The following is a 14,478-nucleotide window of genomic DNA, read 5'->3' as shown; positions in this document are numbered from 1 at the left end:
GCTCTTTCATGTATATAAGCAAAAGTGTTAGAAATATTTCCAAAAAGCAAATGAAAGTTGCGTACTCTTAGTTACATAAGGATCTAACCTTAAGACCAGAATTCTTGCGCATCCGGAGCCGGCCCATCCACATGTCTGTCAGAAGCATTTGGCTGCACGTGTGAGCAATGAAGTCCCGATGCTTGGCCGCCACGGCGAGCTGCAGGCATGTGGCGTTGCTCCAATTCTTTAGCTCGTAGGTCAGCAGTTTCATTGCCAGCTGCTCGTCCTGCTTGTAAGACTGGTCCAATAACTCCACTGCCAGCTGCCCAAACTCCCTGAAACATAATGCTCTTGTACTTATTCCATGTAATCACAGAAGGCTTTCTTGTCGAACTCTGTTGCTACAGAGCTCCATGGACGGGGCGCAAATAAAGACAGATTAGGAGCAGGTACGAGAAAAATAACCGCAGTGAAAACGGGTGTTTAACTAATAAATATCATTATATATCTCAAAGACAGTGTATGGTGTGAGTAAGCTTGGCTTCACACGACCGGGTCGGATTCTGCATGCGGATTCCAGCTGTGAAGCTGGTGGTTGACCCCGTGTACCTGTGATTTCTGTATTGCGGATGATGGTCGATTATGCGCAGTACAGATTTTTTTCCAATATTTCTATTTACCGCACCGTCACTTAGCGATGGCACCAGTACCCATGGCACATACCTAATGTTAATTGCGTATGGGTCGTGGGTCGACAGCCTCCATTGACTTCAATGGAGGCCATCCACAACAAAATAGAGCATGCTGCGATTTTTCGTCCGCTAGTGGAATATGTAATTCGTATCCACAAGTGTGAGTGAGAAACCGAAAGTAAATGCCTGTCAATGTGTGCAATAAGCTGTGGATCCTCCGCACAGACAACAATCGCGGAATCCACAATAGGAATCTGTTCATGTGAAGCCAACCTAAGGCTGTTTTCACATCTGCATCGGGTCTTCTGTTTTCCTGCACCGTTGGTGGAGCGGGAAAGGGGAATCCCCTGGCTGAACAGGTCCGTCTTATGACAGAACCGAACACCACTGAATGGACCCCATTGATTATAATGGGGTCTGTTTGTTTTATGCTCAGCTGTCTTATCGGACAAAAAAGTGTTGTGGACTAGTTTGTATTGGTGCATTGAACTGTACTTTTTTGTGCATGCAAGCCTGTTTATATGCGTGCATGACAGCCCCGCCATGAATTAAAAGGCTATTTAGCCTAATAAGGTCAGATGTGTTTCACGGAATTGCACAGCAAGTTGCACATTTGCGCATCTCCCATAAATTTCTATGGAGACCTTTGTTGTGCACACAGCCGAAATGCATGTGAAAGAACCCATTGACATTAACTCCTGCGAAATACATTCTTCTGAAGACGCGCTCAGATGCTTTTTCCTTACTCCTAAAATCCTGGAGTGTTACCATATGCCACTAATATGGAGACAACATATACCCCCCCCCTATAAGTGCAGCCGCTCCTTACATCCTGCAGCCTATTGTTCCATCTCTACATTCCTACTTCTTCGAACAAATGAATTCATAGTGAATACATTACCTAAAATGACTATTAGATTGAGCAGATCTATATGTCATTAATGCTAGTTATAATTTATTGGCATATGGGGCTTTTTAAACATAAGTAGATTTTTTTAATTTACAGTAAACTATAATTTTATTATGTGTAGCCCGCTAAACACTAGGAGAGCAATATGGGACCATATACTGAGTTTACGTATCCTGTATGCAGGCAGTAAGTTAAGGAGGACTATGGGTTCCCACTAGTTATCTAGACTTAGTTTTAACGGCATATTTTACTGTTGTTCTTGCGCTCGCAAAAAAAAAAAAAAAACGCAACAAAGCTCTCAGCCATTGAAATAGCCAATTAGATCATGCTGCGCCTTTTTTTATGCTACTAAATTGCGCGTGCCAAATATGCATATGAGAACGAACCCATTGAAATCAATAGGTTCTGTTTTCTGCGTATTGTGCACATACGTCCGTGTGAATCCGGCCTAAGAGTAGAGCCCTACACTGTGGTAAGCTGCATGCCGCCAAAACCCAACCACCCGCAGCGGCCAGTGGTCAGAAAGGGCAGTATTACTGGCAGGACCTTCGGGCCACTGGCTGCCACAAATGAGTTTAACTTAATTATGTCCGAAACATACATTGTATCACAATCCTTCATACATTCACTCTTTACAGTGTTACTACAATATCAACCTGGAGTTGTGATTGAGCTCCTGCGATATGTCGTCAACCATATCATTCTCGGATGCTTCATGTGCCATGGCCTTGCAGAGCTTGCACGCTACTAGGGCTTTGGCCATTGCCTCTTCTCCATGCTGCCAGAAGAACAAAGCCATCTTCTGCCTCTTCATCAGAACCGCCCAAACCATCAGCTCATGGAATGGGAAAGGGAAATGATTGATTTCTGGATCATCCAAGTCGATGTCCACCTCCTCTTCTCTCTTCTTAGTAGTCTTCCTTCCTCTTCTCGTTGGTATGTCATCCTGTCACAGACATTATAATTAGTTGCAAGATCATAGCTTTATGCGTGGGGAACATTCTAAGGTTATTTTCATTGGCATCTAGCTATATATACAGTGGATTTGCGCACATAAAAAAAACCGCTGGCATATGCAATTTTTGGTTGCACAAATATTTTTTAGGACCGAAATGCGCTTACGCCCGCGTGAAGAGCCCTAATAGTGACCCCCATAGTGGCCTTAGTAGTAAGAGTGACCCCCATAGTGGCCACAAAAGTAAGAGTGACCCCCCATAGTGGCCACAAAAGTAAGAGTGACCCCCCATAGTGGCCACAGTAGTAAGAGCGACCCCCAAAGTGGCCCAGTAGTAAAGCGCCCCCTATATTGGTGGCAGTAGTAAGACTGCCCTCTTAGTAGTCCCTGTAATGCTACCCGGCCAGAGGTCAATAGCAACCTCCCTATTGGCCTCTAGCCGGCCAGCATCCCTATTGGCATCTCTCTCTACAAGCCTGCAGCTGATGCTGTGTCTGTGACCGCTGACCTCTCTCCTCGGGGCAGACGTCAAGGCTTTATGATAAGGATGTATATTGATGTTGCCCTATATGTTTGCCGTACATTATAAACCAGGCCCTATAGATGTGCAGCTTGAGCACAGGCATCACGGTATGCATTTTGGTTCTATAACCCCTGGCTTGATGTATAAGTAGGTCAGGATCACACAGGACAGTTTGCTGCTGTAGTTTATGTTTTAGGCAGCTAATAATAATAATGGTCATAAAGTGCATAGATAGTCCCTCTCTGAATATTACTGTGACACCTTAATTGAGCATCCTGTACACCACAAGGCGAGTACAATACATTGTTTCTAGTTTTAATTAGTTACAAGAGTTGATATATTCCCTGCAGGGTCAGTTGTGGATACTTGTAGTTAGTGGGTTTGGTTTGTCTATTTCGGCCACACTTATTAGTAGGTGTTGAACAGTTCTTACTACTGTGTACATTTCAGGCAAACACTTCCTTCCATAAGGCTTTATTCACACAAGCGTTTTATGGCGGCTATTTTGCCAAAATAAAATGCCGGCCAAAAATCGCAACTAAATAAAGCATTGGATTCCAATGTTTTTGTTCAGATGAGCGAGTTTGTGGTGTGTAAAATTGGCTGACCGGAAAAGATAGCATATTCAGTGCATATTCTGGCTGCCCGATTTTACACAGAAAAGATAGGTCTTGAATTATCTTTTACCGGAATATGCCTATGGGAACCTATGAGAGCTTCCGGAAAAGGAAGGTAGGGGGGAGATTAGCAGTGGCTCACATAAGCTGGGGAGGGAGGGGGATAGACTAGCTCTGCTAAGCTTCTGCGATACAGGCAGGCATGGAGGCTCTAGTACCCTGTTGGTCCGCCTGTAGCTGGGATACAAGGTGTAATACAGGTGGGCGTGGAGGCTCTAGTATCCTGTTGTTCCGCCTCTAGCTTGGATACAAAATGTGATACAGGTGGACATGAAGGTTCTAGTACCCTGTTGTATCACCTCTAGCTCAGATACAAGATGATACAGGAGGGCATGGAGGATCTAGTACCCTGTTGTACTGCTTCTAGCTTGGATACAAGATGTGATACGGGCAGGCATGAAGGCTCTAGTACCCTGTTGTACTGCTTCTAGCTTGGATACAAGATGTGATAGAGGCGGGCATGGAGGCTCTAGTACCCTGTTGTATCGCCTCTAGCTCAGATACAAGATGATACAGGTGGGCATAGAGGATCTAGTACCCTGTTGTACCACCTCTACCTTGGATACAAGATGTGATATCATGGAGGCATGGAGGCATACAGGTTCCTTATAGTATCCTGTGACACATTGGTCCATAATTACTGTAACACAGCCTCTGGAGTCCTTAAATTGTAGGCTGTAGAAGTTGGCATGCGAGATGGTCTTATTGGCGATAAATCTGGTGACCGGGCAGCCACAGAAGTGTGACAATGTTGTGGGGACATTCCTGTGACCCCCTTGTGTGTGCGGCCGAACATTATCCTGGTGGAAAATGCCTCTTGGAAGCCGCCATGACAGGAGCACATGTGGCTGCAGGATGTCCTGAACATATCACTGAGCTGTCATTGTCCCTCGTACCTTTAGGGGAGACCAACTGCTGTATGCGATGGCCTCGCAGAACATCACACCAGCAGTGGGGGCAGTGTGCCGCCCCACAGCAAAGGCAGGATTAAGACGCTCACCCCTAGGACTACAGACATGAACATGGCCATTGCCAGTGCTGAAAGTAAACCTGCATTCATTGCTGAAGACAACTCTGTTCCACTCCGTAGGAGTCCAGCTTCATTGTTCATGACACCACTGCAAATTAGGTTGATAACGAGTGTCAGACACAGTACACGTATTGGGCGCCGTGAGACCAAGCGTTTTCCAGCCAAGCACCTGAAAATGGTTCTAACAGACACAGGGGCCTGTAATGATGGTGCCATCTGGCTCTGCATGGTGGAAAATGAGACAGTTGGAGCTGCTCGTGCTTGTCAGATGATCGTCTCTACTGGTGGTCTGTTGAGGGCATCCTGAGCCAGTCGCCTTGTGTGTCCCCAAGTATTTACTGGTCCAAACACCTTCTAACAGTCTGACCAGAGTGGCCCATGTGGGGGGCAATTCATCGATACGACCATCCAGCTTTCCAATAATGCATCCCATACCAAACTCTGTTAACTGGGTGAAATCTTCTCTGCATCATAGAGGCGTCTAGTGGTCAACAAGCTCTACACAAGTGGAAGAAGAGGTCACTGCACACAAACAGCCTCCGAGAGCCTTTTATAGGCCAAGGGTGGAACCATTTTTAGGACCTCAGAAAGCAAGACTGTTCACCTAATCACGCCACAAGCCTAATCATATGCACATCTGCCTGAGATGGAACTGCATGCCGAGTTCTGCAGCAAAACAACTTCTTCTAGGTGCTTAATTTTTTTCTTAAAGAGTGCATTAGGCCATTGGTCACAAATTGCCACAGCAGAAAAACTACCAAGCTTTAATATGACCAAACTGGCATTGACCTAGAAAGTTTAAAAGAAAACTTGTGACTGCCATTTACACTAACATGGTGGTCCAATGGAAACTTTTATATATTCTTCAAAAATGTTTTTTAATCCCCTGACTGCAGCTAGGAGCTCTAATATTTTTTTGCATGACAGCGATGTAATTTTTAACCAAACCGCTATTTCTTGTGCGTGTAGCCAATCAAATGAATTTTTGCGTTTGGTTTCCGAGTAATTTACTGCAATATCCAGAAGTTACATTGTAATGAAGAAGGTGTTGAAAAATTCTCATTTACAAGAGCTGTGCAAAAATGTATACATTTTTATATCACAACACACCAAATTTTTTGGGGTGCTCTTGCAGTTTTGTTGGCCTTTGTCCCCATTCACAATAATGGATAAGAAAGATGACATGCAAATCCACAGATTTTATTACATGCCCTAAGGGCAAAAACTTATGCGCAGGTCATCCTCCCCTTATACAGCCTTGATACTCATGGCCGTAAAAGGGGACAAAACGAAACTACTGATCTCTATAGGAGGAAATATATGACATGCCCTATGTTATCTGCATCTAGTAAACACAGTGCAGGGAAGATCGAGCAACTACTATCTTCCCGCTTCTTTTTCAAACTCCTGCGCTCTGGTGCAGAGTCTGAACTGCCAGCGAGGTTATCTTCCTTGTTCAGGTGCAACTATGCTTAGAACTGCCAAACATAGTTGCGCCAACGGCAATGTGTTTTCAACCATAGGGCTTATTCACACAGTTGTATTTTCCTTCAGCATTTTATAAGCCAAAACCAAGAGTGGATCCAAAATACGGAAGAAATGCAAATATTTCCATTATACTTTCTCTCTGTATGTTCCTGGTTTTGGCTCACAGAATACTGATGAACTGAGCGTGCAACGACGCTTGGCAATATGGAGCATAGTTGAGCCTGAATGAGGGGAATCCCTTCCCCATCGCCGACTGTTCAAACTCCGAGCCAGAGTGCCGGAGATTGTAAAAAGAGGCGGTATAAGATAGTCCAAGATAGCGGCTGCCCGTGCTTTAATTGCATGCGGGAAAGATAGGGTAGGTCCTGTCTTTTCCCAGCCGTACAAATCACAGGCAGGGAAAGAGGTGGTGAAAATGGAACCCCTGAAATCCCATAGAGATGCGGGGTTTCGTTTTGTCCCATCATACAGCCGTGATTATCATGGCCATATAGGGGAACAAAGCCACGCACGTCTGAATCCACGCTTAAACACCTAATTAACCCATAGTGTTTTACACTGCCGTACCACTACAGAATACTCCGTCTGGGGAATGACATACTGACTGATGTCTTTCAAGCTGAAAAATGAAAGAAGCAATAGTAGAACTTACCTCCATTCCTAGTAGCTTCAGGGCTTTGGGCTGTTAGATAAGAAATAGCCAATAATATGTATGAATATAATGCATATCACCTACATAGAATACATTTCTTACAGTCATTATTTTATTGCATATGGAACTATATTTCCATTCATTAGGAGCATGTGGCCACAAATAATGTGGGTCACATGATAGATCAACTAAAACACTGTTTGTGAATGCAGTTTTGCTCATATGAAAAAGTTGCAAAGTGGAAAATGTTGATAGCAGGAGCGGAGCTATGTGTGAGGAGTCTGATAAAAGATTCAATGTGCTCAAAAAACATATAAAACGAGGTAATCGGAAGGTGTTAATATGATTTGGGAGTTGGGGGAGATTGAGTTATTGCTGTAAAGGGAGACAGAAACTGGTGATTAATGTTGTATTCCACTTTCCTTACTCCCTTGTGTCCCAAAGGCAAAATTGTTTTTAACAACTGGAAATATGGCATTTGTTTCATGTAGAGATGTGTAGCTCTCACAATATATATATATCCTGCTGTCAGTTTATGCAGGTTTATAACCGATTATGTAGATAAGCTACAGTGTGAATAGTTGTAGCATTGCCTAATGCACATGAATGGATAAAGGTTCTTATATCCCTGCGACCGCTCAGTACCGTAACTGGAAAATGTGTAGATGTAGCAGATATTAATGTAACACTTAATGCATTCAATACACAGTTGCAGAAAACCCATATTTAACCCAATAAGGACATGGCACCGTAAATTTACAGCGCGTGGTCCTGGGCTTAAAGCACAGCCGTATGTGAAATTATGGCATCGCTTTAAGTCTCCTGGCTCTGCAATCAATCAGGAACTGTTAGTGACAGCTGATAACCAGGAGAAGGCAGGAGGGGTATATAACACTTTCTGCCTTCTGCTTTCCGAGTACACAGTGCTCAATTAGCACTGTGTATTAGAAAGTGAAAGTAAAGTGTAACTTTCACTACGGGAGTCGGGGGGTCATATGACCACCAGAGTTCCCTGCTACAGCAGAGCTGGAGGGTCATACTAGACTCTGACCAGCTCTGCCAGTGACTAATGTCACTACAGGGGTTGTTTTCCCCTGTAACTGGGGGCTCCTATAGAGGCCCCAGCTACAGTGGGAAACTGTCAAATGTAGAAAAAAAATGTGAATGTCCCCCAGAGGTCTTACATGACGTCATGGGGGACATAGATAGTAAAAAACAAAACTACATACATGAATAAAACAAAATTACAGAATAAAACAACAATATATACATAAGAAAGAGAATAACACAAAGCCGGAGCCGGAGCCAACCAAAACCGTCGCCGTATGTGCCCTATAAACCAAAACTATACATACTATATATCAAAACATCCAAAACGAATAGAGGAACCCATTCCCATACTTTATTTTTAGCATAAATATACTAAATAAACAAAAATAACTATAAATGTTAAAAAAATCTTTTTTTTTTTTAGCTTTTTACCCCCAATAAAACTAAAAAATGGAAAAAAAAAGTCAGTGAAAAAGATATTTAAAAAATCACCCTATATGTCATAGAAAAGAAATGCAGTAAAAATAATTTTTGTAGCTAAAGAAAAAAAATTGGGCAGTAAAACCGCCACATGGGTAAAATCCCTAAAAAGTGTCTGGTCCTTAGGGTTTATTTAGATGACCGTATATAGGCTCGGTTTTTACGCCGAGCCAATATACGGTGTCCTTTTCTGCAGGGGGGGTTAATGGAAGAGCCAGGAGCAGGAACTGAGCTCTCGCCCCCTCTCTGCACCTTGCCATTATTTGCAATAGGAGGGGGCGAGACAGGGGCGGAGCTAAGTCCTGGCGCTTAGCTCCGCTCCCATCCCGTCCCTTCCATTGCAAATAGTGGTGAGGGGCGGGGAAGGGGCGGGAGCTCAGTTCCTGCTCCTGGCTCTTCCATCCTCCCCCCCCTGCAGACAAGGACACCGTATATCGGCTCGGCGTGAAAACCGAGCCGATATACGGTCATCTAAATAAGCCCTTAAGGTACAAAACAGCCTGGTCCTTGAGGGGTTAAGTAACAATTTAAAGTTTGCAATGACTGTGGATTGAGTGCGTTAAGTGTTAATTTTACATTTGCTACATCTGTAATATTGTAGTTCAGCTTAAAGCGTTGTAAACACAGACAAATAACTAAATAACACATAGATACAAATATTTAATGTATTAAAACACAGCTTATTACAAGGACTGTTGTGTTGGATCATCTGCCAACCATTGTAAGAAATAGAGCAAAGAAAACAAGAAGAAATTGCACATAGTTATCAACTTTCAGCTCCTATATTTCAGAAGGTTTTTGGAAAAAGAATCCGTATTATTATTGGTTACTATGGGCAACCCCTCTATTTCCCCGTGTATTAAGTTTGTTAATTCCACAGATTCTAACATCCTTTTGTATTTAAAAAAATCAAGAATTAATCTATTGTATTTTTACAAAGAATGTGTTTGTAAGGGCGGCTTCAGACGACCATATGCGCAATTGCTCATGCACCAGTCAACGTATTTGCGCAGTGAACGAGTTTGAGTCGTCCTGATTTAAAGGCTATTTAGCCTAATGAGGCCCAGATGTGTTCTCTTTTTCACAGAATTTCATAGCATATTGCACATGTTCCTGCACTTCTATGGGGCCATTGGTACGCAAATACGCAGGAAAGTAGAGCAGGTCTGACTGTTTACCGTGCTCGCGAAATATGGAAATCAGAACCAAACCCATTGAAATCAAATGGTGCGCAAATACAGTTGTCTAACGGAGCCCTAAGAGAGGCTTCAGACGGATGTATCTGCAAGCGTATACGCAAAGCACAGTAAATAGAACCCATTGATTTCAATTGGTTCATTCTCATGTCTCTTCTTTGCACTCATGCAAAAAAATAGGATCTGCTCTATTGTCCTGCGTATTAGCTCACCAAGGGCGCCATGGAAGTCTATCAGAGGTGCGCAATGCATTCGCAAATGCACAGTATGCTGTGCAATTCCGTGGTAAAAAAGAACAATCCTGACCCGATTAGCCTAAATGGCCTTTTAAATCAGGGTGCTGGTGTTGTGTGTGTGTGCAGGTGAACAGGCCCTGCATGTGCAAAAACGTCAATACTATGTGCAGATACACGTGCAGATCAAATTAGTTCTACATTGCGCTACCACCAGCGTATTTGTGCATACGCTCATCTGAAACTGCCCTAAAATTTAAGAAAACTGGCCAGCAGCTCCTTCCACTTCCTATATAGTCCCACAAGGAATGTCAACTCCCCATCCCTACTGGGTGATAGTTCACTGGAGAAGAAACTCGGCCGCCTAACCTCTGCAATGGTAATTTACCAAGGCTGAACCCAGAGGCGTAACTTGAAGCTTCTGGGCCCCAAGCAAAACCTGTAACAGGGTCCCAACTATAATGCTTTATTCATAGTACTTGGCTCCTTATATGGAGAAGAGAGGCCTTATTGGCCCCCTAAGGCTCCTGGGCCCGGGTGCAACCGCATCCCCTGCATCCTCTATAGTTACGCCCTTGGCTGAACCCGCTGGGGCTCATAGGCATCACAATATACAGTAAGAATTCACAAGGGAAATGCTGGTTTTCCTTCAGGTCAGTTTTACTAAGACTGTAGAACTCCTGTACATGAATATGTAAGACGTTCACAAATAGAAGTGGACTCCTAACTTACTCTTTTTGGTCCAAATAAATTGTGATACAAAGTCCGAAACCTTTTCCTGGTGTAGTTACAGCGGTACGCTCCTCCCATTAGGTACTCAATAACAAGCCCGATATCAATCAAACTTATTCTGTAGTCCGGAGGTAGATTTCCCTGTGAAGAAGGCACACAGAAATGTAGGAGGACACACACAAACACAGGAGGTGACGACAAGGTTTATAAAAGTACACCAATTAAGTATTCTAACAAAGATTTAAGCAAATGAACGGAAATGTATGGAAAGAAATGAAATATATTGGCCATGTAATTCACCTTAAAATAGATCCAACCGAAACCTGGATATTCTCGCTTGGAAAGAAGACATAAATGAAATAAGAAGATGCAGCAATCGATGAACATTACTGAAGTTTACACCTTTTTCACCATTCACCAGCACGCAACAAGCTGCCTATAGAGAATACGGTCAGTGGGATGTGGGTGCAGTGACAATACATGTCACAATAAGTTATTTACTGTGTTTCCCAGAAAATAAGACAGTGTCTTATAATACTTTTTGTTCAAAAAGGTTTAACTTTTTTACATGTATAGCTGCCTGGACACTATTTAAATGGACTTTTTAAATTAACTGTTAGCAGGGCTTAATTTTGGAGTAGGGCTTATATTTCAAGCATCCTCAAAAAGCCTGAAAAATCATTTTGCATCCTCAAAAATTCTGGAAAATCATGCTATGTCTTATTTTCAGGGAAACAGGGTATTAGGTGGACGTCTATCATATATTATCATTTGAAAGGATAGTTGTTCTCAAATATGTTTTCTCTTCTCTAAATATCAGTTTCTTTTGAACACTAGATCCCCTCCTATATGCAGCATAGGGTAATAAATCAAAGGCAAGTTACAAGGACCTGGGATACATTATGAAATTATTTCCTTCTTGCTGTAATACTTGAATATGTCTTGTACTCCAAGTTCCCAGTACAGCGTGTTTTAGGCTAGGGCTACACAGACGGCGGGTCGCAAGAAATGCAAAAATGATAGATTACTTGCAATCTGCGAATTATAGCTACTTGTGAGGGGCAACCTAATTTCTATTAGATTACGAGGTTGCAATCTTTGACCAAAGCCGTTGTGCAGCGCTAGCCTTAATGTTAAATGCTGGCCCATGATAGCCGAGAACATGGTTGTAGGACGTGAGAGTATTTACATCTGCTCATTCATACTAATGGAGTATATTTGTAATGAACACACTGCATCCAAAGATCTGGCAGTATGTAAGTGACCATTTCCCTTTGTCCAGAAGACATGATCTCTGAGTTAGGTGAGCAATTAGTAGCACACGGTACATGAGGAACTTGGTGTACAGCACTGCTATTAAGCAGCGTAGATCTATAAAGAAGCAGATTCTATTCTAAAAGGCTCTACAATATCTAGTAGAACAACTCCTGACATTGCAAATAGATATGGCAGAGTAATAGTCACAGCAGTAGGGGGAGGAGAGCCAAATGGAATTGTTCCCACTGTTGATCATCAAATTAGAGAGAGGCTTTCATATTGAGCATGTGGACAATATGCAGGTAGCGTGCTATAGAGCAGGAGGAGTTGTATGACATGCTCACTATAAAACGTCCCTGCTCACTGTGAGTATCTCACTAGTAAGGGTGGTTCCACATCGGAATTGAAACCTCCGCTCTGTTCAGGGAGCGGGAAAGGGGAATCCCTGTGGCTGAATGGCTCAGATTCAGGATGGAGCCGAACGGCATCCAACGGATGCAATCGACTATTAAAGGGTCCATTCAGTTTTTGACTCAGATCCGGCACAAAATATTCTAAAGCAAAGCGCTGCATGCAGTGCTTTTTCTTCCCTCTAAAAGCCAGGCAGCTGAACAGAAACCCAACAGACCCCTTTATAGTCTAAGGGGTCGGTTCCGTACTGTTCGACTCCATCCTGAATCAGAACCATTCAGCCACAGGGATTCCCCTTTCTTGCTCCCCGTAAGCAGAACCCCGAGTGCAGATGTGAAAACACCCCAACACCCTTCCTTCTATGAGTGCAAAGACCCCCTGCTGGACTCTGATACACTGAATAGTTTTTTGTTTTTTTTGCAAACCTATATATCCATCTTTTTCACTCCTTCTGCTCCATAACACATTGCCTGCTTACAGGACATCATGCTGAAGGAGACAGCTTTCATTCAACATCAACCCTAGAGCTTGTTCACTTTGAGCAGTTTGGGGTGACATGTTTTGGACCCCGTTTTCTCATGTCTGATTCACATATCAGAAGCTGGTATAATGGGGGAAACCTCTTTAATGGGTATCTGGCCTTACAGCAAAGTACATTATATAATGGACTGAACTAAGCCTTATTGAAATTGGGGAGTCTTACCAAGGGATTTAGAGGAAACCAGTCCCATCCAATCCTCCCACTGCATACTTTAGTCACTACGTGCCGTTGGGACATCAATTCCCTCACTAGTATGATAGCTTGAATTACACCTGGTCTATAGTGTTCACATTCAGCCCACAGATAGAGATTTCTAGCTTACCTTTCCACTATGAATCTTCAGTCAGGCCATAGACAGCTTATCCTGACCACAGAGGATCTATTGCAAAATCACTTAAAATCCTTCTGTGGTTTGTGATACGAGACAGCACAATATCAATAGCACAACCAAAACCGTGAAGGGGAACGTCCACAGTACCGGCCACTTACATTATAGACAGAAACTGAAACATTGTTCAGGTGCTTGAGTTGAACTCGCAGTATGGACTGCATTTCAACTAGTGGTCTGGGCAGGACATAACAAGAATGACGAAATATCTGTCATATGTGGACACGCTCCTATGACAGAAGGCACAATAGGGAGATGTACAAATAACCCAAGGAAAACTATTACATTGTACTGGGAGGACAGAACTCAACGAGTAAGGCTAGTGAGGTTAGTAAGGCTTTTCTGTACCTTGGAATGAAGTTTGATTTTCTGCCCTATTTATGTATTTAAGTACTGTGGCCAAGGCACATAACCCGGCTATTTTCACCCTGCATATAATATTATTATTTTCTTATCTGGGAGGGGGTGGTAATAGGAGTGTTTGGCATCCATAAAGCAATATAAGGGCATGTTCACATGCTGCAGATTTGCCACTGATATTCAGTGCAGACCCCAGAAATTCTGCAGCATTTACAGTAGCAGCAAAGTGGATGAGATTTTCAAAAGCAGATCCACATACTGTGGTAGAAATCCGCACAAAACCCATACGGAAATTGACGTGGTGCGGAATTTAAATCGGCAACATATCAATTTTATTGTACGCAAGTCCTCCTGTGAGTACTGATGTCAAGACTAGAGAATACGCGAGTGATTATTGTGCTGTTTGCTCCTTTATTCCTATAAATGGATGTACACTACTTGTGCAGAGCATGTTGGGAACTGTAGCTTCAAGCCACCAGTCCAGAACAGCAGCTCTGGTAAGTTGATGAACAACTCCTCGATGGCCATTTACTTTTTGGGTGGTGAGTGGTCCACCATAGATGTACACTGCATTAGCTTCTACCTGCCAGCAAAAGAACGTAGCCATAACACCTCCACAATACAGTATATAATGGGCAGCATTACAAACTAAAAGATCAATTCAGAATTTTCGTGGAGTCATAGTAAAGATTGTTTCTCTGATTTTAAGTAAATGAAGTGTATCCATTGTATAATGTGATCTTTATTTGATGTCAGTGAATGGAAACATTCTTGTTTATTTCCAGAGGTTGGAAACACATCTAAGATCGGTAAAGGTTATATGGACTTGTAGTTTTGTGTTGTAGCCACAAGATGGCGCTCACTGTTCTTTCTACTATACAGAACATAAACTGTCTGTCCCTCTGAGATGCTCAGCAAACA

At 42.9% G+C, this 14,478-nt stretch overlaps 1 protein-coding gene across 4 annotated transcripts in view; it reads right to left on the bottom strand.

Moving 5' to 3' along the window:
- Positions 1–14,478, bottom strand: part of TRPM3 (transient receptor potential cation channel subfamily M member 3) — a 591,964-nt gene that overhangs the window by 82,796 nt on the left and 494,690 nt on the right. The window contains exons 13-17 of one of the 4 annotated variants that reach the window (XM_066604176.1): positions 10,901–10,936; positions 10,601–10,741; positions 6,910–6,939; positions 2,241–2,530; positions 89–317 (exon numbers count right to left, since the gene is read on the bottom strand). In XM_066604176.1, coding sequence (XP_066460273.1) covers positions 89–317; positions 2,241–2,530; positions 6,910–6,939; positions 10,601–10,741; positions 10,901–10,936 — 726 coding nt within the window. The remainder of the gene's footprint in view (positions 1–88; positions 318–2,240; positions 2,531–6,909; positions 6,940–10,600; positions 10,742–10,900; positions 10,937–14,478) is intronic. The other 3 variants (XM_066604177.1, XM_066604178.1, XM_066604179.1) reach the window with 3 other exon arrangements.

Source organism: Eleutherodactylus coqui, chromosome 5 (assembly GCF_035609145.1).
Source record: "Eleutherodactylus coqui strain aEleCoq1 chromosome 5, aEleCoq1.hap1, whole genome shotgun sequence".
NCBI classification, from domain to species: domain Eukaryota; kingdom Metazoa; phylum Chordata; class Amphibia; order Anura; family Eleutherodactylidae; genus Eleutherodactylus; species Eleutherodactylus coqui.
Note: the sequence above shows the minus strand (reverse complement) of the source record. Positions and strands in the feature narration are given on the sequence as shown.